The following is a 25,809-nucleotide window of genomic DNA, read 5'->3' on the forward strand; positions in this document are numbered from 1 at the left end:
TTCTTCCATTAAATAATAAATAATACAAGTATTATTCCGTTTTATGGCTCTAAATCTTGTTATTGATTAGTCAGAATGGCTACAGTAACTCGGCTAACATCATCCATGTAATACGAGAAAAACTTCACATTATACAATCCTTTATTTACATGTTAACTTAAACTGAACATCTATGGGGAAACATGCATTAGGGGACATTACTGGTGTGACAATTATACAGAGGTTACCACTTTAAGGGTGCCATTAGGAAACGCTGATGGAGCAAGAGCAGCACTGCTATCCCTCAAGCAGTCAGAAAAATGTGCTGAACTATAGTAGCATACTGTGAGCCGCCACTCTGCAGAACAGTATAAAGTTGTCTTGCAATTCAATCTAGTTGTTGGTAAAGCAGACTGGTTCTTAACTGAAAACTAGCCCCGGAACGGACTAGAATAGCCGCTTTCACACCAAGTACTTTGCCGTACTTAGTGCCGGCACTTAGTACCCCCATGGAACTTAGTACAGATCGCGTTCACACCGGAATAAGTTCCCAGAGGGAAGATTACGCAAATGAAGCCGCTGACGTCAATTCTTCTTCTTCTGCTTTGGGTTTACTGGCAGGCCGCAAACAACTTCACGGCGTATACTGCCGCCCGAAGTCCCCGGCCGGAAGTCCCCGGAGTTGGGGACTGACTTCAGTAGAAGCTGCTGGGACTCCCAGCAGCTTCTACTGAAGCCTTCCGAGTAAATCGCCAGAACGCCGACACCTCCTCATCTCCACCGCTCCCATGTTTTATTTTGTGTTTGTGTTTGTGTTTTATAAGTTAGTCTCTCTGCGTTTGTGCGCGGGGCTAATGCTAATAATGCTAATGCCAGCAAATACAATGGCAGAGTTTTACGGGCCGTGGTTTGCAATTCGCCCAGCCAATCAGAAATTGGTACTTTTTTCTCCCCGGGATAGTACCACCTCTCTAGCAGGCACTAAACATGGGGGTAAAAGTTCTCGGAACTAAGTACTCTTTTTGGTGTGAACGCAAAATTCCAGGCACTAATGGAACTAAACAGGAAAAGTACGGGGAAAAGTACTCCGGTGTGAAAGTGCCTAATTAATGGAACTGATTTCAGTGGATAGAGGTATTACAAATGTTAAACAACTAAAGCTCAAAAGGATTGATAAGGGGGTGAGATGGTTAGAATTGATACATTCTATTTAAACCCAGCCATATCCGTTTTTGTCTTTGGTGAGTCATGTAGTGATACAGCATGGAGTGTATCAGCTTGAGAACAAGTAAGAGTGACCTCTTTGCTAGCAGAGTGGGACACTAACTGACCAGCCGCCATGTTGATTCCCACGATTCTAAAACAATAGAGCCTTATTCTGCGAAAACACAACAGTGTGTTCGAGTGCGTCTGTCTGCTAGGCTGTGTTATGTGAATGTATTACATTTGAATGAAACATGCCAGCCAATCACTTAGCCACCGTTGACAATAAAAAACAACAATGCTCTATTGTGTCAGCAGCTTGTGTGTGTCAGAGTGTGTGTGTGTGAGTCTTTGTGTCCGTGCTCCTAATTTGTTTTGCTTGGCTGGTTAAATTGAAGGCGTTTGTTATTACGCTGGCAGCAGAGCGTGAGCGTTTGTGTGTGTGCGTGTGACTGTTTGTCAGGGGTCCCTAAGTGTCTCAGAATGAAGTGAAGCGAAGAGGAGAGGGGAATCACAGATGCTTTCCCTCCTTCCTTTTCATTCTTTCCCTTCATTTATCCCCCCTGGCCTCTGTCATTTATGTAAGGATGGAACAACTTTCTGTGTCAAATCTGATTGGTGCCAAGGCTGAGAGATGCCAGAATTGGATTGGTTGGGAAAGAGCAGCTGGAAAAGAGAGGGAGAACATTTACAGGATTTGGAGAACTATGTGTTGTTGATATCTGAGCTATCTGACATTAGTGTAGATATTTAGATTATGTACTATAGCGTTAGGTTAGGGTTATAATGTTCTGTAGCGGAGACTTTTAAAGTGTCCCAATTATGCTTTTTGGGTTGCAATTTTTGCTGAAACGCCTCCAGTGGACTCCTATGTTTACTTCTCTAACATTATGACATCACTATGTAGCACTTGAGCTTTGATTGGCTAGCGCTTGCTTCAACACATTGTACGTGATAGGTCTGATTGTGTGGTTTCAGACAGAGGGTGAAAGAGGTGCTGCAGCACAGGCAGAATGAGAAAATGAAGAGCTTTTTGAACATTAAAGCATGGAGACATGTCACAGTAGAGACACTACATACAAATATGAACCTGAAAGTCAGCATAATAGGGCCCCTTTAACTACAGATATTTTACATTTTGAATAGATCTACTTGAACTGTCAGTATTATTACTTTACAGTCGAATCTTTGGCTTAAGGTGTACTGATCAGAAACGTGGGCCAAAGACAGGAAAGAAGGCAGTTCAGGGAATAGAAAGCGAGAGACACACTTTAAACTGCTTTCAATGCGAGCTCTGCAGAGTCAGAGGTGTGAGAGAAAAAGACAAACTTTAATTGTCTCCCGTGAGGTTAGTTTGGCTCTTGTTTATATCTGGACCAACAGCCAGAACACAGTGCAGGCTCCCTCAGGACAGCAGAGCCCTTTGTTTCCAGGCCGGAAGGAGCAAAGAAGAGAGAAGCGAAAATACTAAATCTATGTTTCTCACCACAGATAGAGACATCTTTTTTTTCTCTTTGACTTTATTTGTCTGTAGGAAATCATTATTGGGGTATATCGCTCTATTTTCTTTAGCTAGGATGTGGAGAAACTAAGTATATTCAGGTAAGTCTTGTACTGTACTGTACCATGCTCTGCTTGAAGTTAATGTTTTCATAAACCTATATACTTCTATTTCACTATATATTACCAGGAAGCACTTTAGACTCCAGTACATTTATGTCACCGCTGCAGTTACTACTTAGCTTTAATATTAATCTCTTATTACAACACATGATAAGCTCATAAAATACATATTCTTGTTAAAGAATGTCAAAACATGTCAGATGTCTATGAGTTGTGGGCTGTTCCACCAAAGTGGTCGTATTATGCTAAATGTCACAAATAAAGCAGAGATGAGGGAATGAAACCAGATTCTGAATGAAACCACTCCCATTGCTCCCTGGGCGTTGTACAATAGCTGCCCATTGCTCCTGGGTAGGATGGGTTCAAAGCAGAGAACACATGTCACTGTGTGTGCTCTGCATGTGTGACCATTAAAGAGGGTTTCATCCCTCCCTATTCTTCTTAATAGCTCTGAAATATTGTACAATATCCCAATGGAAGTAATAATGTCTGCTGTTAGTGGAGTTCATAATGATACCGCAAAACGTTCTACTTTCCTCACATTCAGATATCTGTATATAATGTAGTGAAAACTAGCTAGGCTGCTCTAACTGTAGCACGTCAGAATTGGCATCTAATAATGTGGTGCGTCTTTGACTGCTCATTACTTTATTCTACTTTTACTTGAAGGGAAGTGAGTTAACATGTGTATTGATACTTGAACTTTAAACACAATTTAGACATGTAAAGTATGGTGTCGTTTAATCGTGGGTGTGTTTGTTGTTGTTGTTGTTAAAAGACCTTTTCTTAGACTCGTTCATTTTGGTTTCTAAGCCCACGATACAACTGCATATTTCCATAAAAGCGCTACACTTAGACCTCCTGATTGAGAGCTGGGAAGCAGTCCATTCAGTCAGTCTGTGTGTAGTACTAATGTTAGCTCCAAAACCTAAGTGCACGGCTGTCAACAACATCATTAGGGGTCATTAGTCTGATATTAAGACCTTATTAGACATGACTTACGGTACCAGCAATTTGTCATTCAAACCATGAGAAACACAAGTACATTTCCTTAATTAAAAATAGGAGGGACCTTATAAAATGATTTGTTTTGTTTTAATTCTAAAATTCAAAAATGTAACTAAATATGTTTGGAAATATCCCATATCAAGCCTGGGGCCCATTTCCACGTGTCATCCTTTCTGTCTCACCTTTTCAGTTCGGTCTCTATAATGAAGGCGCTGGAGACCCAGCCAAATCATCTTTAAAAAAACAAAAAAGAAATGTGTTTTTTAATGGCTCAAATTGTACACTGTGCGAGTGTTCATATCAGTCAATCCAACTGCCTCAGAGCTGAATTTACTTCAGCACAAACCCTCCTGTGACCAATTTTGACTGCAAATAAGTGCAGCTTAGAATCAATATGAACTGACTGTTAACAACGAATCAAACGTGTCTGTTGTTCAGGAGCAGAGCAGGTTCTGCTGCTGGCTCGAAGGACGGACCTCCGGAGGATCTCACTGGACCTGCCCGACTTCACTGACATAGTGCTACAGGTAAGCCCACACACAACCGCACATACGCACACACTCTCTTTCAGGTATTTATCATTGTTCCTCTGCTCATGCAGGTCGATGACATTCGCCATGCCATAGCTATAGACTATGACCCAGTTGAGGGTTACGTCTATTGGACGGATGATGAGGTTCGGGCCATCCGCCGATCCAACATTGACGGCAGCAATGCCATGATGCTGGTTACCACGGAGATCAACCACCCAGATGGCATTGCTGTTGACTGGGTGGCCAGAAACCTGTACTGGACTGACACCGGCACTGACCGGATCGAGGTACATCTTTACACAACAACAGTTCCACCAGTTATATTAATCTTAAAACCAGTGTTTAAGCAACATATCAATATCTACAATACAGCTGTTCGACCACATTATTCCTGTGTATGTATATGCATAGGTCTCCATTCAGGACTAACGGGTTTAATGTGGCATTTCAGGTAACCAGGCTGAATGGAACGTCTCGGAAAATTCTGATTTCTGAGAATCTGGATGAACCCAGAGCCATCGTCCTGGACCCCGTCAATGGGTAGGGTTAGCCTCTGTTTATGCATGGGGTATATATTCTGGGGAGAGTGGACATTAAGATAAAAAAATATATATCGAAAAACCTCTTACAAATACTTACTACTTTTAGGCCAACAAACAAAAGCTAGTGTCGACAATTATTTGCAACATTTAGATGCCCATGTTGGGAATTAAAATACAAACCACAGTCTATAGAGGAAAATGTGTAAATTGTACAAGAAGTCATTGCATTTTGTCTCATTGCCTCGGTCTCTTTCAGCTTTATGTACTGGACGGACTGGGGAGAACATCCTAAGATCGAGCGGGCCCACCTGGATGGAACGGAGCGGCTGGTTCTGCTTAACAGCTCTCTGGGCTGGCCCAATGGACTGGCTATAGATCACGCTGCAGGAAAGCTCTACTGGGGAGATGCAAAAACTGACAAGATAGAGGTATGTCTTCAAAACATCTATGCATGTTAGCTGAAAGACAGGGCAGAGAGGAAATGATCAAGAAAAGATGAGGTGGAATGAGGATACATTAGATGTGTTATGCAATAGCTGGACAGCCTCATGAAGCCTTGTGTAAGGTAGTTGTCGTCAGCTCCCATGTGGTCCGGTTCGTCTCCTTTGTTTGATTGTTTGTTTAATTAGATCCCCATTAGCTACTGTGCTGCAACAGTGGCTATGCTTCCCGGGGGTCCCATTCAAAACTTTAACAGAAATACATCAATTAACATCCATAACATTCATACTCACAATAAGACTCAACCACCAAGACACACAGCAGACAACACCAATTCAAAGCCTTTCTGATACATCCTCTGACAGAGTGTCAAATGACTGTGTATTTGTTCTAATGAGACACAGGAGAGAAGGTCATTGAGGGGCTACAATCAAAAACATGTTTTTCTTCATCCAATATTAACACGTGACTCTTTTGACTGACAAAAGATCCCTTAAGTGAAACATATCTGATCATGAATGATTGAAAGATGACCTAAAACATGTTATGTCAGACAATGTCAAAATAGTGGCTGTGTGTTTGAGACGTAGCTGTGACACGTCAAGAAATGACTCCATGCTGACAGCTGTCATCTTGTCATTTATTCCATTGAGCAGGAGTGATTCAGACTGATGCATTGTGTTGAATGTAGTGTGTATTGGAGCTTTGAACCTACAGTACTACCCTCCAGTGGGACTGACCATGCAGTCTGTTACACACACTTTTATACCTCTGACTGTGTGGACATTTGATTTGATTTACATAACAGAATGAACGAAGGCATTCAAAAGTAATGCGTGTCTTGCAGGTAAATCCTAAGACTAATGCAGGCTGATATAGGAGCATATTCAGTTTTAGATTGTTTTAAATATTTGTAGGTACATCTTGTCATCTTATTTGTTTGTGCCCTAAAATTGAAACTATTTGGTGTTCCGTAATTTTCAAAGCCAAATTATGAAAGATATTTTAGCATGGTTTGAAAAATGAATGTTCATTTTGCCATTGGAGAGATTATCATATGTCTTAAGAGGAACTCTCCTGTCAGGAACTAGTCCCCAATAGCACTCAGGGTTTCCCCTACCATTGTCTTGGAGGGGTGCTGCGCCCCGCCAACGCCCCCTGAAATTCAAGGTGTTTTTGTTTTGTTTTTATCATTTTTTTTGTTTTTTTTAATAATACATATTTATAGCACCAAATTGCAACCAATCTATATCTACTGTCACTTTACACATTGAACATGACAAAAATATCCCAACAACACCCCCCCAGGGACAGACAGCACCCCCCCAAAGCAGTAAACCTAGGGGAAACACTGGCACTATATATGAAAGAGGAATGGTTGTAACTATGGGGGAGACATAACAGAACGCTGCCTCTGTTTGTGTGTTGTTGTATTTGTTGCTATGTTTTGTCAAAGGTCTTTTTATTGAATATTTTCTAAAGTAAAAAATATTCCACCTAAAGAATATTTGTAGGTTAGGTGTATAAAATGCTACTTGGTCAGCTTGACAACCAGTGCTGAGAAAACACCAGTCGCTTTATATAGCGACTAATATCTAAGCACTATCTCCTTTTTCCCAACAATTTATTAGTGTACTCTGTTGAGAAAGCAGTAAGAGTGTGGAGTTCAGCCCAGTCGGAGAGGTAGAGGACTGGGGGGGGGGGGGGGTTGTTCTCGCTGCCCTTCCCCCTCTCCCCAAGGCTTCCAGAGCTCTTTCAAAGCAGGTGCTCTCCATTCTCTCTATCAATATCACACACTGTCTATGTTTTAGACATTACAACAACTAAAGAGACCTCTTCGGCTCTCTCTTTACTTTGAGTGTAATCAGCTTCTTACTACTCAGTTTAGTTGTTCAAACTATTTCACACTCCTGTCTCAGATGTTGTGTGGTTATCGTTTCTCTGTGATGTGGTGGCTGTTTCTACGGAATTGAACAAGTTTACTAGTTCTATTTTCATAGCTGCAGAGAGAAGGAGAGAGAACACTAGAACAAAATAGTGAATGCCTGAGCTTTCTGGCTGAATGCTTACCAATTGGAAAGGGGTGGGTGCTCCCTCTGCCCCCCCTCTCTCTTTTTCTCTCTCTCTGTCAGCGTGAAAGGACCCACCTCAAAGGGTTTTTTACACGTTTCATCCTTGTTTTTATGCCGGTGAAAATAAATTAGTGCTGGGTGTGAAGAAATGTCTGTTGTATGTGTGCCTGCGTCTCTCTCATGTCCGTGTGGAGTGTGATTTGGTTCACAGTTTCTTGTTCCACGAGGCTACTGTACGATTTTAATACATTTCCCTTTTGCTGAAGGTACACCTCGATGACTAAACTATGGATTTACTGCAGATGAGCAACTTACCGTGTCTTATTTTTGCTTTAGTTGTCCATTATCCCTTTCAGTATTGGTGGTATTAGAGTGTTACGCTTGCCTAACCAATTGCTCAAAATGTTGTAACACAAGGATAATGACCTTCTTACTGGCTAAATAAAAAATGTATGACAAAGCTCAGCAACACTCAGGTGTGTTTGCATTTATATTCTCTATTTTGACTTTTGTCTCACTTGAGTATGTTCCATCTCTAAAGTGTGTCCATCTTTCCCAGAAGTGAGTTTGCATTAAAGAGCTTAATCACAGTAGATAATAACAGCTAAAAGAATACAATGTCACACAGACAACCGAAGTGTCTGTGTGACCACATATACCACACAACAACAAATCATTGATTCATTGGTTTGAATATAGTATTCAAAAATACAAATTCAATATGATTTTATTATTGATGGCAAAATAATAGAACAAGACATAATAAAATCAACAATAAAATAATAAATAAAGAAAGGAAACATGACTGTAAAAAGAGTGTATATGTGGGTATGTCCTTATGTTAGAAGGAGATATTGATTTATATATACTTGGATTTATCTCTAAGCAATACATGTTAAAGGTCACTATCTTTGGAACTAAAGCAACAAATAAGATCATAGAAATCTGTAACTTTATTTATATTAGTTTCTAATTATGAGACACTACTCACAACTTGTCTTTGTCTTAAGTTACATTTAGTTGATACCTTCTGATGAATTGATATATCTTAGAACATCATACAACATATGGTATTAGTGGCGTGTGTGTGTGTGTGTGTGTGTGTGTGTGTGTGTGTGTGTGTGTGTGTGTGTGTGTGTGTGTGTGTGTGTGTGTGTGTGTGTGTGTGTGTGTGTGTGTGTGTGTGTGTGTGTGTGTGTGTGTGTGTGTGTGTGTGTGTGTGTGTGAAGGGAGCCAGCTGAAAACTAGACAGCGCCCAGCATTTTACCTTTTGAGAGAAAGAAGAGAGGGAATGATAAATGACCGAGGCAGACCGAAGACTTTCTCCAAGAACCCTGGAGGAATGCTCTCTCCCTCTGTCTCTTTCTCCGTGTGTTTTCAAGTCTCTTTTAAAGAAATCTGACTCCCCCCTCTGCAAACTCCCACCCCTCCCCCTCCACTGTGGAAAAAAAACAAACCTCTGAAGTTACCGCACCCCCTGCCCCCCACCCCTCCTTCAAATAGAAGTGTGTGTGTGTGTGTGTGTGTGTGTGTGTGTGTGTGTGTGTGTGTGTGTGTGTGTGTGTGTGTGTGCGTGCATGAATGTGTTGGCGGCTTTGACTGATGTGTTGCTTTCTCTGTACTCACACAAAACGGCTGCTTTGTTGTGATTATGCAGATTGACCGTGTGTAGTGCAGTTCAATCACACTGCTCAGCCATATGGTAACTGCGTGTGTGTGTGTGTGTGTGTGTGTGTGTGTGTGTGTGTATGTGTGTGTGTGTGTGTGTGTGTGTGTGTGTGTGTGTGTCTGAGGTGGAGAGAAGGAGGTGTGTGTGTGTGTGTGTGTGTGTGTGTGTGTGTGTGTGTGTGTGTGTGTGTGTGTGTGTGTGTGTGTGTGTGTGTGTGTGTGTGTGTGTGTGTGTGTGTGTGTGTGTCTGAGGTGGAGAGAAGGAGGTGTGTGTGTGTGTGTGTGTGTGTGTGTGTGTGTCTGAGGTGGAGAGAAGCACCTTGTTTCAATAGCAACTCTTCTTGCCTGTGTCTTGTTTCTGTAGCCGTCCAACTTAACAACAACAACAACAATTGCAACATGTGTTTCTGTCCTGGTGGAATGTTATTAGATACAAGTACTGAGTTTAAGTATCATTTTGATGCATATGATTATTTAAAAATTTTTGCACAATTTGAAAATACACAAAAATAACAGATACAAAATTATATACAGTGCAGGAAGAGGCAGAAAACATCCACCTAAATAATGTTAAAATTCCCAATGTTAGAGAACACGATTATTATTCTACCAAAATAAACTCAAAAGTGTAAAACAACAACAACAGTTAAGATAAGATATGATTTTGACTGTGTTTGTCATCTGGGAAAAGCCATCCCATATTTAGTTTTTTCTAAATCTGACATAAAATGTAAATGAAACAAACCATAACCCAACCCACTGCAAACATAGGAAAGAGCCTGATAAATAAACATAATCTTATACAGAATAACTACTAGCAGTTTATATAACTACATTAGCGGTTAAAAACGTCAGTTTCTTACTGACTCAGAACTGTTAACTGACAGGTGCCTGAAAGCAGAGATGAGTCAGGAACAGCATCCATAGGTTTCACTGGAACTTATGGATTGGTTCGATAAAACATGAAGCTTCAAAAGAGGGTCCACGAAGTTGCAGTTGAAAATGTTGGAAAATAACTCAAAACCACAACTGAAAAGTACGACGCAGTGAGGGCTGAAATGGAGGCTACGAGGTACAAATATGAAACCATGCAACGAGAGAACAAGGAGCACGTAAAAACCTCAGAGAGGGAAAATATCTGCCAGAGCAGCCGAGGGCCTCAGAGATGGAGCTTCGAGATGAGGTGGACATGCTCCAAGTTTTTCTACAGGTGAATAATTCAAGTCAAAGAAAATGAGTATGGAACAAATTAGAATCCTGTTAACATTACAAAGAATTCTCAACAAATGTATGTTCACTTACTTCCTGTATTAGTATGTGCTGCCATGTAGGACATGTTGTGTGTGGAATAACAGTATGAATGAATCTACAAATGCATCACATTGACGTTGATACATTGAACTTGACTTTTTTCTGTCAGTGTTCTTCGTACAACAACAGTGCAGATCAGTGGTTTGGATCAGGTCTTTCTCTCCCCCTTTGAAGCTGCCTGGCAAATAGGGCCGAGCTGAATGGATCAATTAGATAAAAGATCGAAATGAAGTTTTGTGTGGACGTTGGCCTCTGTGCTGCCCTGATGCTTTATTCTCTGTGAGGGCCGTGAAAGACGATTTGTGGCAGCTTTGTGAGATGGTGGAGCTTCTCTTTAAAGCACTGGCAGTGGTTATAATGGAGCAGGCAAACACACACATCAGCTCCAACTCTCTGACAGGCAGCAAGAAAACTACGTTGGCTGTTCACTGCTTTGAGCAACCCCGTCTAGATGCTTGAGGAATATATGAATTACAACTCCTGCTGCTAGAAGTCAAATTGAGCTTTGCTCAAGTCCACTCTATTGGTATTTTCAAGGATTTGATCGTTGACGTTATATGTGGGCATTATTTAAGGATACATTTGCGTTAGGAAAGGGATAATAGGCAACGAGGTTGTCATTATTGAAAAAAATCACATCATTTGGATGCTTTGGGAAAGCAGAGGGGATCTTGATCTCTGTGGAACACTCCATAACCCGCTTATTATACGGCCACATACTACATTAAACCAACGACTTGACTCACAGTATTGATGTAAAACGATTTTATTGACTTAAAAGTGGTCGTATTGCATCCGCTAAAAGGAAAAGAGTCTGTTCCACGGCATGCCAACGTGACTTAAAATTAATGCAGCACTGATAAAGGTTTTCTGTAACTGTCCAAGTCTGTTAAAGTGTTCTATGAACCAGTCTTTAAACACTTCCTGAGCCAATACAGTGTTCCCTTCAGTGTTTTCTTCCTGTCTGTCTTCTTCTCTTGATTTCTCTGACGTCCGGCTCTCTGTCCTTAACCCAGTGGTTCTCAAAGTGGGGGGCGCGAGAGACCAGGAGGAAAAAAGCTAAATAAAAAAAAAAAATCATCATTTGAAAAATGTTTGATTCGAAAATAATATGATGCAGTACTATTACGTGTTTCATTAAAGCTCGGCTCTGTGTGTGTGTGTGGAACGAGCCATTTTGTGTGCGCGAGAGAGAGAGAGCGCACCGGTACCGGAGATCGTTGTTGTTAGCTTCTGGTGCTAGCGAGCTACGCTAACGGATATAAGGAGTTTTTTCAACAAAGTGGAGGAGAGTCCTCTCCTGTCAGACTGAGAGACTCAGTGAGCTAAAGGACTCTCTCAGTCTTATCTCTGTGGGTCTCAAACGTTTTGGTCACCATTAATGTAAACAATTATTTCCAAGGCACACATTTATATGATCATTATAGTTATAAAAAAATAAGAGAATAAATGAAAAACAGCTATGAAATACTATATGACAGTAAAACAAGAATAAAGTTTAAAAGGGTGATTTGTAAAATATCCATAAAGAAAAAGTAAATCTGTTTACAGTTCTGTTTCAAATGGGTGTTGAGAGATGTAACCATAGTGTCACAATCTTAAGGAGAACCCAAATGCAGCACTCGAGAAACCAAGGAGAATTGGTAATACACTTTATTGGAGATTCCACTGGATCTGAGGAATTCCAACCGAGCAGTTTAACGCACCGGAGGACAGCGGGCAGAAGGTGAGTCAGGGACAGGCAGAGAGTCAGGGAGTAAGCGAGGCGGTCAGCGGGGATACAGGCAGGGTCGGATAACAGGCCAGACAGGATAGTCGAGGGACAGGCAGGATCAGGGAACAGGCAGAGCAGGCAGATCGAGGACAGGCAGGGTCGGAACCGGGTAGGCAATCTAGTTTCAAACGCGGGAAAGACAAGCATGAGGCAAAGTACAATCTGGCAAAGAGTGTGTGTAAGGTGCGGGTTTAAATACTGGCAGAAGCTAATGGGCGCAGAAGAGAAAGAGAGTGAGCTAATGAGTGGGTGTGGAAAACAGGTGAGACAGGTGAATGGAAAACTACTGGTGAATGATGGAGCAGACTATGACAGAACCCCCCCCTTAATGGACGGCTCCTGACGTCCCTAAATGCTAATCTACAGAGGAGGGTGGGAGGTGGGATTAATACTCATCTGAAAAAGTTCTTTTGGCCTCCCTCTCCTGCCCCCTGTCGGAATCTGCGTCCTCATCAGAAGCCGGCTCCTCGCTGTCCTCCTCTGAAGAGCTGACGGTAAGAGGAGAGACTCTCCCTGTGTTTCTGCCCGTCGACGTGACGGTCTTAGACGGTTGCTCAGGATTACGCCGATGGAACTCCCTGATGAGCCGGGGGTCCAACACATGACGAGCTGGAACCCAAGCCCTCTCCTCAGGGCCGTAACCCTTCCAGTCCACCAGGTACTGGACTCCTCTTCCTCTGCGACGGGAACGAAGAAGTCGTCGGAGAGTGTACGTAGGCCCGCCGTCAATCATCCGGGGCGGTGGTGGGGGGAGGGACCTTAGGAACCAAGGCACTCTCTCGCACAGGTTTGATCCTGGAAACGTGGAAGGTGGGATGGATCCGCAGAGTCCGAGGCAGTCTTAGCCTTACTGCTGCGGGATTGATTATCCTGACAATCTCAAAAGGTCCAATGAATCTAGGTGCAAGCTTCTTCGAATCCACCCGTAAAGGAATATCCCGGGAGGAAAGCCATACCTTTTGGCCCACCTGGTAGACAGGTGCTTTGGAACGTCGGCGGTTGGCAGAGGAGGCGTACCGGTTGGCCGAACAAACGAGAGTTCTCCGGGCTTGATTCCAGGTCCGTCGACAACGACGGATGAAAGCCTGGACGGACGGACAGGTAACCTCCCTCTCCAGGGCTGGAAACAGAGGGGGTTGAAACCCGTAAGCACACTGAAATGGGGACAACTTGGTGGCCGAACTGACCAGAGTGTTGTGGGCGTACTCGACCCAGAGCAGTTGTTTAGCCCAGGCCGCTGGGTTCTTGGAGACTATACAGCGTAAGGTCGTCTCCATCTCCTGGTTCTTTCTTTCTGTCTGACCGTTGGATTGCGGATGGAAACCGGATGACAGACTGACCGTGGCCCCAAGGAGCGTGCAGAATTCCCTCCAGAACACTGAGGTAAATTGAGGACCACGATCGGAAACCACATCAGTAGGCAGCCCATGGAGCCGGAACACATGGAGCAGGACCAGCTCCGCCGTCTCTTTGGCTGAGGGGAGCTTGGGTATCGGCACAAAATGAGCCATCTTACTGAATCGGTCTACCACCGTCAAGATGGCAGTGTGTCCGTTGGACGGTGGCAGACCAGTAACAAAGTCCAGAGAAATGTGAGACCAGGGGCGATGAGGGATAGGCAGAGGTCGTAGGAGACCAGCAGGAGCTTGGTGAGAAGACTTGTTTTGATTGCAAACAGGGCAGGCATTAACAAATTCCCTGGTGTCCTCCTTAAGTGTTGCCCACCAGAACCTTTGCTGGACTACCTCCCATGTACGTTGGATCCCAGGATGGCAGGTGAGTCTGGAGATATGAGCCAACTGGATAACATCAGACCTCAACGTCTGCGGAACGAACAGGCGGTTCGGCGGACAGGCACTGGGTCCCGGCTGGTCCTGCTGGGCGGCCTTGACCCTCTCCTCCACCTCCCAGATGAGGGCGGCGACGAGCTGAGGAGTCGGAAGGATGGTGTCCAAGCCCCTGGGAATGTTACCCCCCTCTCCAAACTGACGAGAAAGAGCGTCAGCCTTAATGTTCCGAGAACCAGGGCGGTAGGAGAGGGAGAAATTGAACCGAGTGAAGAAAAGGGCCCATCTAGCCTGTCGGGAATTCAGTCTGCGGGCCGACCGGATGTACTCCAAATTCTTGTGGTCGGTCCACACCAGGAAAGGTTGACTGGTCCCCTCGAGCCAGTGACGCCACTCCTCCAGAGCCAACTTCACTGCTAGCAGCTCCCGGTTTCCCACATCATAATTTCTTTCCGCTGGAGTCAAACGCCTTGAAAAGAAAGCACAAGGATGGAGTTTTTGGCTGTTCATTGCTCGCTGAGACAGGATGGCTCCCACCCCCATATCAGAAGTATCCACCTCCAAAACAAACTGTCTTACAGGATCGGGTACTCGGAGGATGGGGGCGGAGGTGAACCTGGCCTTAAGGTTCTGGAACGCCTCCTCAGCCGAGGAGGACCACTGGAACATAACCTTAGAGGAGGTCAGGGCTGTGAGAGGAGCGGCCAAGGTACTGTATCCACGAATGAACCTCCGGTAGAAGTTGGCGAACCCGAGGAACTGTTGTAGCCGCTTCCGGGATTCTGGAACCGCCCAGGAAGTGACTGCATCAACCTTGGAAGGATCCATCTCGATACTCCCCTGTCCCACAATGTATCCCAGAAAAGAGACAGAGGATGTGTGAAACTCGCACTTCTCCGTTTTAACAAACAGCGAGTTCTCGAGCAATCTCTTGAGAACTGCCTGGACGTGGTGCACGTGTTCTTTCAGTGTCTTGGAAAAGATCAGGATGTCATCCAAGTAAACAAACACGTGTCGGTCCAACATGTCTCGGAGCACGTCATTTACCAACGCCTGGAATACTGCAGGGGCGTTGGTAAGCCCAAAAGGCATGACTAGGTACTCGTAGTGCCCCGAGGTGGTGTTGAAGGCTGTCTTCCACTCATCCCCCTCGCGAATACGTACCAAGTGGTACGCGTTACGCAAGTCCAGCTTTGTGAATATGGTTGCTCCCTGCAGCAACTCAAATGCAGAAGAGATAAGAGGCAGTGGGTATCGATTCTTGATCGTAATGTCATTAAGACCCCGAAAGTCGATACAGGGTCTTAGGGTCTTGTCCTTCTTCTCTACAAAGAAGAACCCTGCGCCAGCAGGTGATGAGGACGGGCGAATAATCCCAGCCGCCAGAGAGTCATTGATATAAGTCTCCATGGAAACTCTTTCCGGAGCAGACAGGGAGTACAATCGACCCCTGGGGGGGCTGGTCCCGGGATGCAGGTCGATGGCACAGTCGTAGGGCCGGTGTGGTGGTAAGGAAGTAGCCCTCGACTTGCTGAATACTTCCTTGAAGTCCAGATATTCCGGTGGAACCCCTGTAACATCTGGAACTTGGCTGGGGTTTACCGAACGCTGAGGCGCGGCAGCCTGTTTCAGGCAGATCAGATGACAAGAAGGACTCCAACCCAAAATGGCTCCCGTCTCCCAGTCAATGTTAGGGTTGTGGCGGCGGAGCCATGGATAACCCAGGATCAGCGGAATATGTGGAGACCGGAGAACATGAAACTGAATAGTTTCGTGATGGTTCCCAGACAGGAGCATGTGAACGGGTACAGTCTGATGAGTCACTGTCCCCAGCAGGTGACCGTCTAAAGCGTTGGCTGGAACTGGGCGAGACAAAAGAACCCGGTCTATTCCCAACTGCAGCATAAGCTTCTCGTCCATAATATTCGCGTCCGAACCAGAGTCAATAAAAACAGCAAGCGCCTGAGAGCTATCCGGTAATAGCAACCTGGCGTGGCTCAATGGTCTCTGAGTGGGAACAAATCCAGGGGTTTGGCTCACCAGTATGTTCCCCATTACTGCTGAGCCTTGCCTTTTACCGGGCAGTGAGAAACAAAATGGCCGGCCCGGCCGCAGTAGAGACACAGATTACGACGTCTGCGATGCTCACGTTCCTCCAAAGTGAGGTTGGTGCGACCCACCTGCATGGGCTCATCCCCCCCTGGTTGCGGCTCTGGAGTGAGGTGAGGTGTCGTAGCCGAACTCGGACGTCGGGGCGCCCAGGCATGTTGAACTCCCGCCGATCGTCGTTCCCGTCTCCGTGTCTGGATGCGCCGATCCATGCGGGAAGTCAGTTCAATCAACCCATCCAGTGAATTGGGCAGATCAAACGACACCAGCTCGTCTTTAATGTAATCCGCCAATACACGCAGATAGGCGTCACACTGGGCTGCAGAATTCCAGTTGCTGAGGCGGCTCCGGGTGCGAAACTCAATGGCATAATCCACCACAGATCCATTACCCTGGCTCAGGTTCAGTAGTCCTCCTGCAGCGTCTGGACCCACAGACACGGGTCCAAACACCTTGCGCAGCTCCGCAGAAAAAGCGGGGAACGAAGAGCAGGCGGGTGTTTGTTGCTCCCATTCCGCTGTGCCCCATAGTCGGGCTTTCCCAGTCAAATGATTGACCGTGAAGGCCACACGAGCAGCTTCAGAAGCGAAAGTGTGTGGCTGCAGCGCAAACAGGATAGAACAGTTCGTAAGAAACGGGCTGCAGCCCTCCGGTTCCCCGGCGTAGCGCTCCGGAGTTCCCACCCGAGGCTCCAGGGTAAATCCCATCAGAGGTGATGCAGAAGCTGGTGTCGACGGCATAGGAAGAGGCGCTGGAGCGGCCACTCCTGCCACTAGCTGCTGCACAGTAGCCGTTAGCTGCTGTAGCTGCGCAGCTAAATAGGTTAGCGTCTGGTCATGTGAAGAGTTAGCATGATGAGCCTCGGTGGCCAGGGCGGCTATCGAGGCTTCCTGCCTCTGGAGAGCGTCCTCAACTCTCACGAAACGGTCTCTAGGTGAAGAGGAGTGCGCTGGGTCCATGTTCTGGCCAGATTGTTCTGTCACAATCTTAAGGAGAACCCAAATGCAGCACTCGAGAAACCAAGGAGAATTGGTAATAAACTTTATTGGAGATTCCACTGGATCTGAGGAATTCCAACCGAGCAGTTTAACGCACCGGAGGACAGCGGGCAGAAGGTGAGTCAGGGACAGGCAGAGAGTCAGGGAGTAAGCGAGGCGGTCAGCGGGGATACAGGCAGGGTCGGATAACAGGCCAGACAGGATAGTCGAGGGACAGGCAGGATCAGGGAACAGGCAGAGCAGGCAGATCGAGGACAGGCAGGGTCGGAACCGGGTAGGCAATCTAGTTTCAAACGCGGGAAAGACAAGCATGAGGCAAAGTACAATCTGGCAAAGAGTGTGTGTAAGGTGCGGGTTTAAATACTGGCAGAAGCTAATGGGTGCAGAAGAGAAAGAGAGTGAGCTAATGAGTGGGTGTGGAAAACAGGTGAATGGAAAACTACTGGTGAATGATGGAGCAGACTATGACACATAGATCTCTTCATTTTGCTCTCAAAGTGCACGAGATTGATGCATTTTACTTCAATATTTTAAAATAAATCTTCCCGGGGGAGCTTGCCCCCGGACCCTCCTATGTGAGGTACACACACCACATATAAGAATAGCACTTTACCCCTGCTTACACCTATGTGAGCTGATTATCGAGCCTTCATTGTAACAGTTGCGGGAACACTGTATATGCGTATGGGGAATGTTGCAGTAGAAAGTTCCACTGTAGCGACCGGTACATTAATGGGAAACCCTACATGTTTGAGCTATGAAACATCAAGCTACCCCACAGCACCTCCAAAATAAATCTCTGGTGCCGCCACTGAGCCTGACTATTTGTGTTGGGGGGGGGCCAGACTTTTTTTTTTCTCCAAAGGTGGGGCCTGACAGAAAAAGTTTGAGAACCACTGCCTTAAAGGTGGGGTAGGTAAGTTTCAGAAACCGGCTCGAGTGCACGAACATTTGAAAGTACACAGCCGAAAAGAATCCGCCCCTTCCTTCAGACTTCCTTACAGAGCACCTCCTCCAACACACATGAACGCGCACATGACGTCAGCAGACTGGTGAAAGTGGCCGCCTGCTGCTGCAATGCACGCCCATTGACGGCACGAGATACATTTGTGCGTGCACAAGATGGAAGGCTGACAGACAGGACGGCAATCCAATCCGTTTAGCCGGCCCGGCTAAACGGATTGGTTGTACTTTTTACAGTATTACGGCTTCAACAGATGACATTTTTTTATGGATTTTTTGTCAAAGCACTTAAGATATTCATTGCTATCGGGATGTTAAGAGCATTCCATGGAATATAACAAAAAGTGTATCTCGAGCCGGTTTCTCAAACTTACCTACCCCACCTTTAACCCCTTTCCTTTCCTTGCACTGTTTTTCTTTTTCATTCTGGGGACAGTTCAACCTTAAACTAATTCAAAAAGTACTCCATGGTGTTTTCTGATGGATGAAAACTAATGTTTGTTGTCCACAGCTGACATCTTTCTGTGGATTGATATGACTGCACATTGTCCCTTGATACTCCTTAGCAACGGTCATGTTATGCTTAGCAGCGGTGTGCTAGCCAAGAGTATTCAATTTAGCAGTGTAATAAAGTAATTTAAAGGGGACCTATCATGCAAAATGCACTTTTGTACGTCTTTTATACATGTGTCCCCGGTGTGTCAGGGAACTCACCAAGTGTCAGAAAACACAACCCTCTCTATTTTCCTCCATACCCAAATCTCTAAAAACGGGGCTGTAACGGATCTGACACAGACTGATACAGATTTGAAAATTCTCTGACGTCAGGAACGAGGAGCTCCGCCTATATGGCCAACTCTCCACCTATCAGGGGAATGTGGGGTTGGGCCACGGCCGGCCTTTGCCGCTCGAAAGCGCTGGAGACGCTGTAGTACATATGCCAGGCCTGTAAGTGGCGCTGTAGTCTGCCACAAAAGCAGCGAAGAAGACTTCCCGCGCATGGTTTCCATGGTTGCCCTTCTGTTTATTCTCCGCTGTGGCTCTTTTTCTCCCTCCCCGAGGCAAGCGTTTGCTCCTGCTGCTGTTATTCAATGCAATCCTTCCCCGTTGAGGCAAGCACTGTAATTATCTCCGGTTTGCCACCAGCAGATGAAAAACACCCACCTCTCCGCCTCTTCCAAAGGAACGAGCAGAGTGCGGCAGGGTTTCAGTTAGATTTTTTTTCGCCGGTCAACATGTCCGTTAAAGTTTAAATCTTCAGGACAAAATTTGAAAAGTGCCGGTCAAAGGTCTTCTTTGTTATTTATTGAGCTTTAAAACAAATGAATAACGACTCTATATAATCATATAAGAATAAAACACGGAGGACGGAGATCTCTTTTTCTCCCCCTCTTCTGACAGCCCAGCAGCTGTTCTCAAAGCATGCTCCCCTCTCCTGCAGGGGGGCGTGGTCAGCTGCAGCTCATTTGCATTAAAGCTCCATCACAGAATCAGCCCCTGCAAATAGAGCGAAATGAGGCATGGCTAAAATGCAGGATCTGTTTGGTATTTAAAAAAAAAAAACTATATTTATATAGGTATGGCCCTACAATATATTGTTCAAATATAGCATGATAGGTACACTTTAATGTAATCCCAGGCTTTTCTTGGCCCAGTTTCTGAGACCTTTGGTATAGTTGATCTGGCGGTGCTGAATATTACTTTTCCAACCTTCTTTTTTGGACAGTGCACATGAAGCCTAAAGTGGGGCGATATTGACTTAGTTAAATGGATTGATTGTTCTTGTTCCTATTGTGTTTTGTGCAGCATCTAAGGAGAGAGTAGTGTCAGTGTGGAGGTCTCCAGTAGTAGAAACCTTTGGACAGCCTCTCTTCCATTGCGGCACCCAGGGCCGCCCCCTGGCCAAGCGACATTGTGAGATGAGGCCCCCCCCCCCCAACCGACAAGAGTGAAAACTATTTTTTTGGAAACAAAGTAGGCTACTTTGCAAATATAATTCCTGTTTATTATTATTATCAACACAGTTACTTTTTTATACAGTGAGGTAAAGGGTAAATGTGCATGTATGTCGTTCAGTATGCGTTTACAGGTGAATATGTCTGCATTTCCTGCCAAATACTAGCCTCAAAAAGATTAAAGGAGGCGTGTGGCGCAGTGGATAGAGCCTTGGGTGTTCGGATCGAATCTATTACATAGCCATTACATGTCTAACTCCTAATGACAGGAAGGAAGAAAGCGCATTATACAAATAATAATACTCATAATAATGATAATAGCAGACATTTTTTAACAATGACCACAATATCATTATTTTAATAAACCAAATATGAACAATTGAGGAAAATGAGGAAGAACTGATGATTCAAATGTAGTAGTACAAGTAGTAATGTAGTTTGTGCATACATTATTATTGCAACAAATGTGTTCATTTTCTTCATTATGAGTCGGTTCTTTGGACGAATGCTCTTGGGCCAGTGGTTACGGGCCTGTGGAATTTGACCCTTAATGTAACCTAACCCCTGACTGTACATAAAAGTAAAACAAGATTTTAAAAAAACACAGATAGAGAACTATTTTAAGAACACTATAGTAAGTGGGTTTAGTATTGCTTTAGCTTATATAGTGTTTGTGCAATATGACACTTGTATAACAGACTACAACCTCGACATAGCAAGTGTCCTGCCAACACTCCAACTGAGAAATTCAGGGCAAGTCAGATCAAGTCTAGTCAAGATTGTTTATACTGTCCATTATTACAGTCAGTCTCAAAGAGGATTACAGGGCGTTAACAGTGGGGGCTCAATCCTACACAACATGCAGTAGCAATCTTAAACATACAGCTATTACTACTGTATCTTTACATTGATAGTGAAAGCCTCCTGAACTTAATTCAGTATATTATACATTGCCTATAGAGTGGAGAAGTCATCACATATTTTTGAAGGTCATCGCAAATGCTCCCTCAACAAAAATAAATCCCATTTTGCCAATAATCTCAAATACTGCCCTGGATCAATCACCAGAATCACCAACCTGCAAGTTAAGAGGTTTACATGTATTTCTGGTCATAACACAATGACTGATTGATGCAGCTTTGACATGTTCTCATAAATCCTGCCTGAGTTCTTAGTGTTTCTATCTCTCAGGTTAGAGAAATAACAGAAACACCTGTTGTTGCTCAGAGTTTCCAGAGTGTGCTGGCAGCTCTCCTCCCTGTTCCTTCCATCCTGTTCCTCTGTCTATCTCCCTGCTCTTTGCTCTCCTCCCTGTCTACCACCACACAGAGACAGTAGCTGCATGTCTCATTTCCTCTGGGAGATCAGCCTCTGGCTCACATCTGTGTGTGTGTGTGTGTGTGTGTGTGTGTGTGTGTTGTGGCTGTTCTTATGTCTCCTGGTAATATGGTAATATTGCGGTCTGATGTAAGCACTGTTGTGGTGAGCAAGCAATAGCAGCTACTAGCCTGCAGCTGTGTGTGTTTATTTCTGCTGTGTCCCGTGTGGATGACACACAACAGAGGTCAACTTAACTTTCTATACAACTGCAGCTACTTAAATCCTTAAAAGGACCTTTTCTGACAACAAATTCCAACCAATAACAACCCAAAAACATTTGAACAAAAACTTAAGTCCCTTATTTACAAAGCAACAGACAGTAATAATAAAAGCAGATGTTATACTACTACGAGTTATACCAGGGTCATAAAATAATAAGGAAAACAATTTGAAAGTGTAATCTCCATGCTACTACAAATTAGAGCTGTGAAGACACGTAGAGGCAAGAGAGTCCACAGATATTTAACAATAGTTCCTAGTGGCAACAGTCATGTGTTCATGTAACACACTTTTAACTTACATTTTGTGTCACTGAAAAAATATTAAATCTTTAAAACTCTGTGTACATTTCCACCTTGATTTGAAATGTAAAAGTGGTATTTATATAGGTAAGCTTGCGTACTGCAGATTTACAACAGAGCAGCAGTGGAGTAGAGCTAAGCAATATATTACATTTGATCAATAATAAACCATAGATCAGAGGTTACAATCCTTTTGAGTAGAGTCTCCAAACTAGCGCACATGAGCCACACCTCTCTAGATGTGAACTAGAAAATAGCTGTACACTTTATGTGTATAATATATAATGTTATTGTAGTTTGGTTTTCTTCCTGAATTATTGTATTTGATGGTTATATGCTGCTGTCTAACTTAGAGGTGTCCGCAGGGTAAAACTGATCAAATACTGATAGCCTTATCTGTGCTTGTTACTTTCACCATTGTCTTTAAATATGAAATTCTTCCAGACAGTCGAATCTGTTTCCTCGTTTTTTTGAAGATATTGTGATTACTTAAGATGGCTACATTTAGCATCTCATTGAGAAACCTTTTGACATTAAAGGGGCCCTATTATGCTGATGTTCAGGTCCATATTTATATTAAGTGTCTGTACTGTGACATGTCTCCACGCTTTAATGTTTCTCATACTGTGCTGCAGCACCTCTTTTCACCCTCTGTCTGAAACCAGAGCCCAGTCTGCTCTGATTGGTTAGCTGGCAGACTCTGTTGTGACGGTCAACCGCTTAGAGATGTCCCAACCCTAAGCCACGTACAATGTGTTGGGTCGCTAGCCAATTGAAGCAATTGCGTTACATAGTGATATCACTATGTTACGCAAGTAAACAAAGGAGTCCAGTGGACTTAGCCTTTGCAGACCATTTACATGCACACAAACCTATAGACCACACTACAGGGAAGGGGAAACCCAAAAAGCACATGAGGGACCAGCAAAGACTTCCTGTTGATTCCACTGACCTCAGGTCTGCTTGTTGACTTCATGTGTCATGCTTATAGTCTGACTGATTGTGAAATTGTAAATGTGCCACAAACAGTATAACACAGATCGATACTGATTACAAGTAGTGCACTGTATGTAGTATTTGAATAATGCCACTCTCTGTCATACATGCAGCTTTTCCATACTTTTTACTGGTGTGTGTGTGTGTGTGTGTGTGTGTGTGTGTGTGTGTGTGTGTGTGTGTGTGTGTGTGTGTGTGTGTGTGTGTGTGTGTGTGTGTGTGTGTGTGTGTGTGTGTGTGTGTGTGTGTGTGTGTGTGTGTGTGTGTGTGTGTGTGTGTGTGTGTGTGTGTGTGTGTGTGTGTGTGTGTGTGTGTGTGTGTGTGTGTGTGTGTGTGTGTGTGTGTGTGTGTGTGTGTTATGGGCCATCAGGTTGACATAATACTGGTTTTCTTTGGACAAAGAAGACTATAGAATTGGATCAAGATCAATACACAGTGAAATAATAATAAAAGTGACTACATGTAAATCATGTCATTTAAAAACTCAATAAAGATGATTGATCATCTTGAAACTAGGAACAGGAAAGGTTCTGTTTAAAAGTAGCACTAGCATCACAAACTATATCGGATTATATGTTGGACAGGAGATTCGTTTGAGTAAAATCCTCGTAGAAATCAGACGTGCTAGCTTTTAAAGATGACTTGTATTCAAAAGGTGCATTTCCGCCCCGGTCAAAAGCCACAGGGACTCCGTGGTGGCTGCTGTTATTATCAAGCCGTCTTTTTCTTGGATGGCTGGTGTGTATCATCTGTCACACATTGGCTGCTCTCAGGTTGCACATTCCTGAGACATTCCTCCATTATGAAACACCCACACACAAGTAAACACTCCCAGGGTGTCTTCACGTCCTCTGTTTGCTAATGTAGGAAACAGATAGCAGCGCTGTTTGTTTATGGGTGTGTGTCATGATGTGTGTGTTTTTCATCCACAGACCAGCACGCTTTAAGATAATAGATATGTTACCATTTGAGAAGTTGAATGTTTTTGATTCCTTAAGGAACATTTAACAACAAAAAATGTATTTTTATTATTTATCAAAATGTTAATCAACATCTGTTTGATCAGAATCAGTTTGTACATACCAGGAATTTGCTTTGGTTTAAAATGGCGCTTACATAAACATGATAAAAGAAGTTAAGTTCTACAAAAAAAAAGAGCGAATATAGAACCATTTAAAAAGCTGTTTCAGAAACTAGTTTCAGAAAGTAATATTTCAAAGAAATATACATATACAAAAAAGTAAGCACAATAAGAAAATGACATCCCTCCGATTCTATTTTTTATTTTTTAAAGTGCGACAGTGTAAATCATTTCTCACAAGTGCAGACAAGACAAAACAGTGAATAATGAATAACAACAACATAAGACAAAACATTGCAATGTAGTTTTATAAATGGTTACCTCATTAGACAGTTAAATGTATTAAACTATAACAAACATCTTAAGCAAAATGTCTTTCTACCTCAAATACCTCCTGCCCCTGCTGGGCTGCCTCGGTGCTGCAACTGAGGCTACACTTCAAGGTTGAGAAGGGAGGGACATGTTGTCAGATTGAGGACAACATTCACCAGGAGAGTTTTCTTGACTAATAGAATGCATTCTGGGGGTTGGAGCTTAGACTTTCCCACTTTCAATTTTTAAGGACCACCCACATTTTAATTAAAATTAGAGCAAAGTTCTCTTGAATAAAAAACGTATTGCGATGAATTTTTTATGTTATTTCAACTGCGAAATGAGTCGGAGGGAATAAAACATTCAGAGGGAATCAAATATTTGTTTTAACACAATCTGTACCAATCAAGTATTTATTTGTTATCATATATGTAGAATACTGTGTTCAAATATTTGGATATATTTAGCTTTTACCAAATATTTCGCCCTCTGGGATTTGGATATTGCACTATATTGTGACTTGGATACAATTTGGATGAATGATGTAGCCCTATTAACAGAGCAGGGCAACATGAAAACAGTTTTTTGTTGGAGCTCTTCATCGGTGCACTAACAGCCTCCCAAAACTTGAAATGATGCCGTTTATTACTCCTCAATGAAAGTAACAGTCAATGGAACAGCTTGGAGTTCTACATCACACAATAAGCAGCCAGAGATCTGAACCCTGGGTGTGTGGGGCTTTGGGCTGTGGGTGAAAAACTGTGCAAGCGTCCTGTTTTGGGCAGGATTCCATTCAGCCTGTGTGTTTCATCATGTCCATCAGAGCGCAGCGTATGTGAACTGTCCTGCGCCGCGCTGACTTCTCCCTGCGTGTCCGATCAGACCTTTGTTACTTTTCTGTTTGCTCTCTTTCGGCCTTTTTGTCCTCTGTCCCCCAGTGTCCATCAACAAATGAGATGTTCTCACACCCAAAATGAAAAAAGAAAATCCCAGAGCATAACTCTTCCTGAAAAAGAGCAGGCAGGAGAGGGAACAGAGAGGGAGTCCCTGCCATCTTTTCACTGGGATGGCCATGTCTAATTGTGTCACAGTGATAAATGAATAGGTTTTTTGTCGAGGGGTCAGGAACCTCCCTTGGATCAGAGGCCCATCAAAGTGAATGGTCTATTTTTTCTGTTCGCTCGCCCCCACCCCCTGAATGGATATTCAAATGAGTATTCACTAAACAGATAGCTGGATACACTGCCCCTCTTCACAGAAACAACACTCGTTCTAATGCCGCATTTGTTATTCTAGGCATTATCTACGGGTTCATAGCAACCAAAGGGAGCTATGAAAGGAACAAATAAATCAAAATGTGTGGTTTGTTTGAGTAAATGCTTTATGAAGTCAGTGTAAATCATTGTCCAGCTCTTATCAACTAATCCTTCTTTACAGTCATGACTTTTGTTTTCTGTGGAAGAACATGGGAGTGTCTGAAGGCTAAAATGCTCTCTGTAGTAAGAAACATCCGTACAATAAAACAATACAAATGTGAATGAAGATCAAAACAG

At 43.8% G+C, this 25,809-nt stretch overlaps 1 protein-coding gene across 1 annotated transcript in view; it reads left to right on the top strand.

Annotated features, from left to right (window-relative positions):
- The window catches only part of lrp5 (low density lipoprotein receptor-related protein 5), an 84,777-nt gene that overhangs the window by 27,131 nt on the left and 31,837 nt on the right, over positions 1 to 25,809 (top strand). The window contains exons 8-11 of the mRNA XM_034196256.1: positions 4,252 to 4,340; positions 4,415 to 4,633; positions 4,798 to 4,886; positions 5,145 to 5,316. Coding sequence (XP_034052147.1) covers positions 4,252 to 4,340; positions 4,415 to 4,633; positions 4,798 to 4,886; positions 5,145 to 5,316 — 569 coding nt within the window. The remainder of the gene's footprint in view (positions 1 to 4,251; positions 4,341 to 4,414; positions 4,634 to 4,797; positions 4,887 to 5,144; positions 5,317 to 25,809) is intronic.

This window comes from Gymnodraco acuticeps, unplaced genomic scaffold, assembly GCF_902827175.1.
Source record: "Gymnodraco acuticeps unplaced genomic scaffold, fGymAcu1.1, whole genome shotgun sequence".
Classification (NCBI taxonomy): domain Eukaryota; kingdom Metazoa; phylum Chordata; class Actinopteri; order Perciformes; family Bathydraconidae; genus Gymnodraco; species Gymnodraco acuticeps.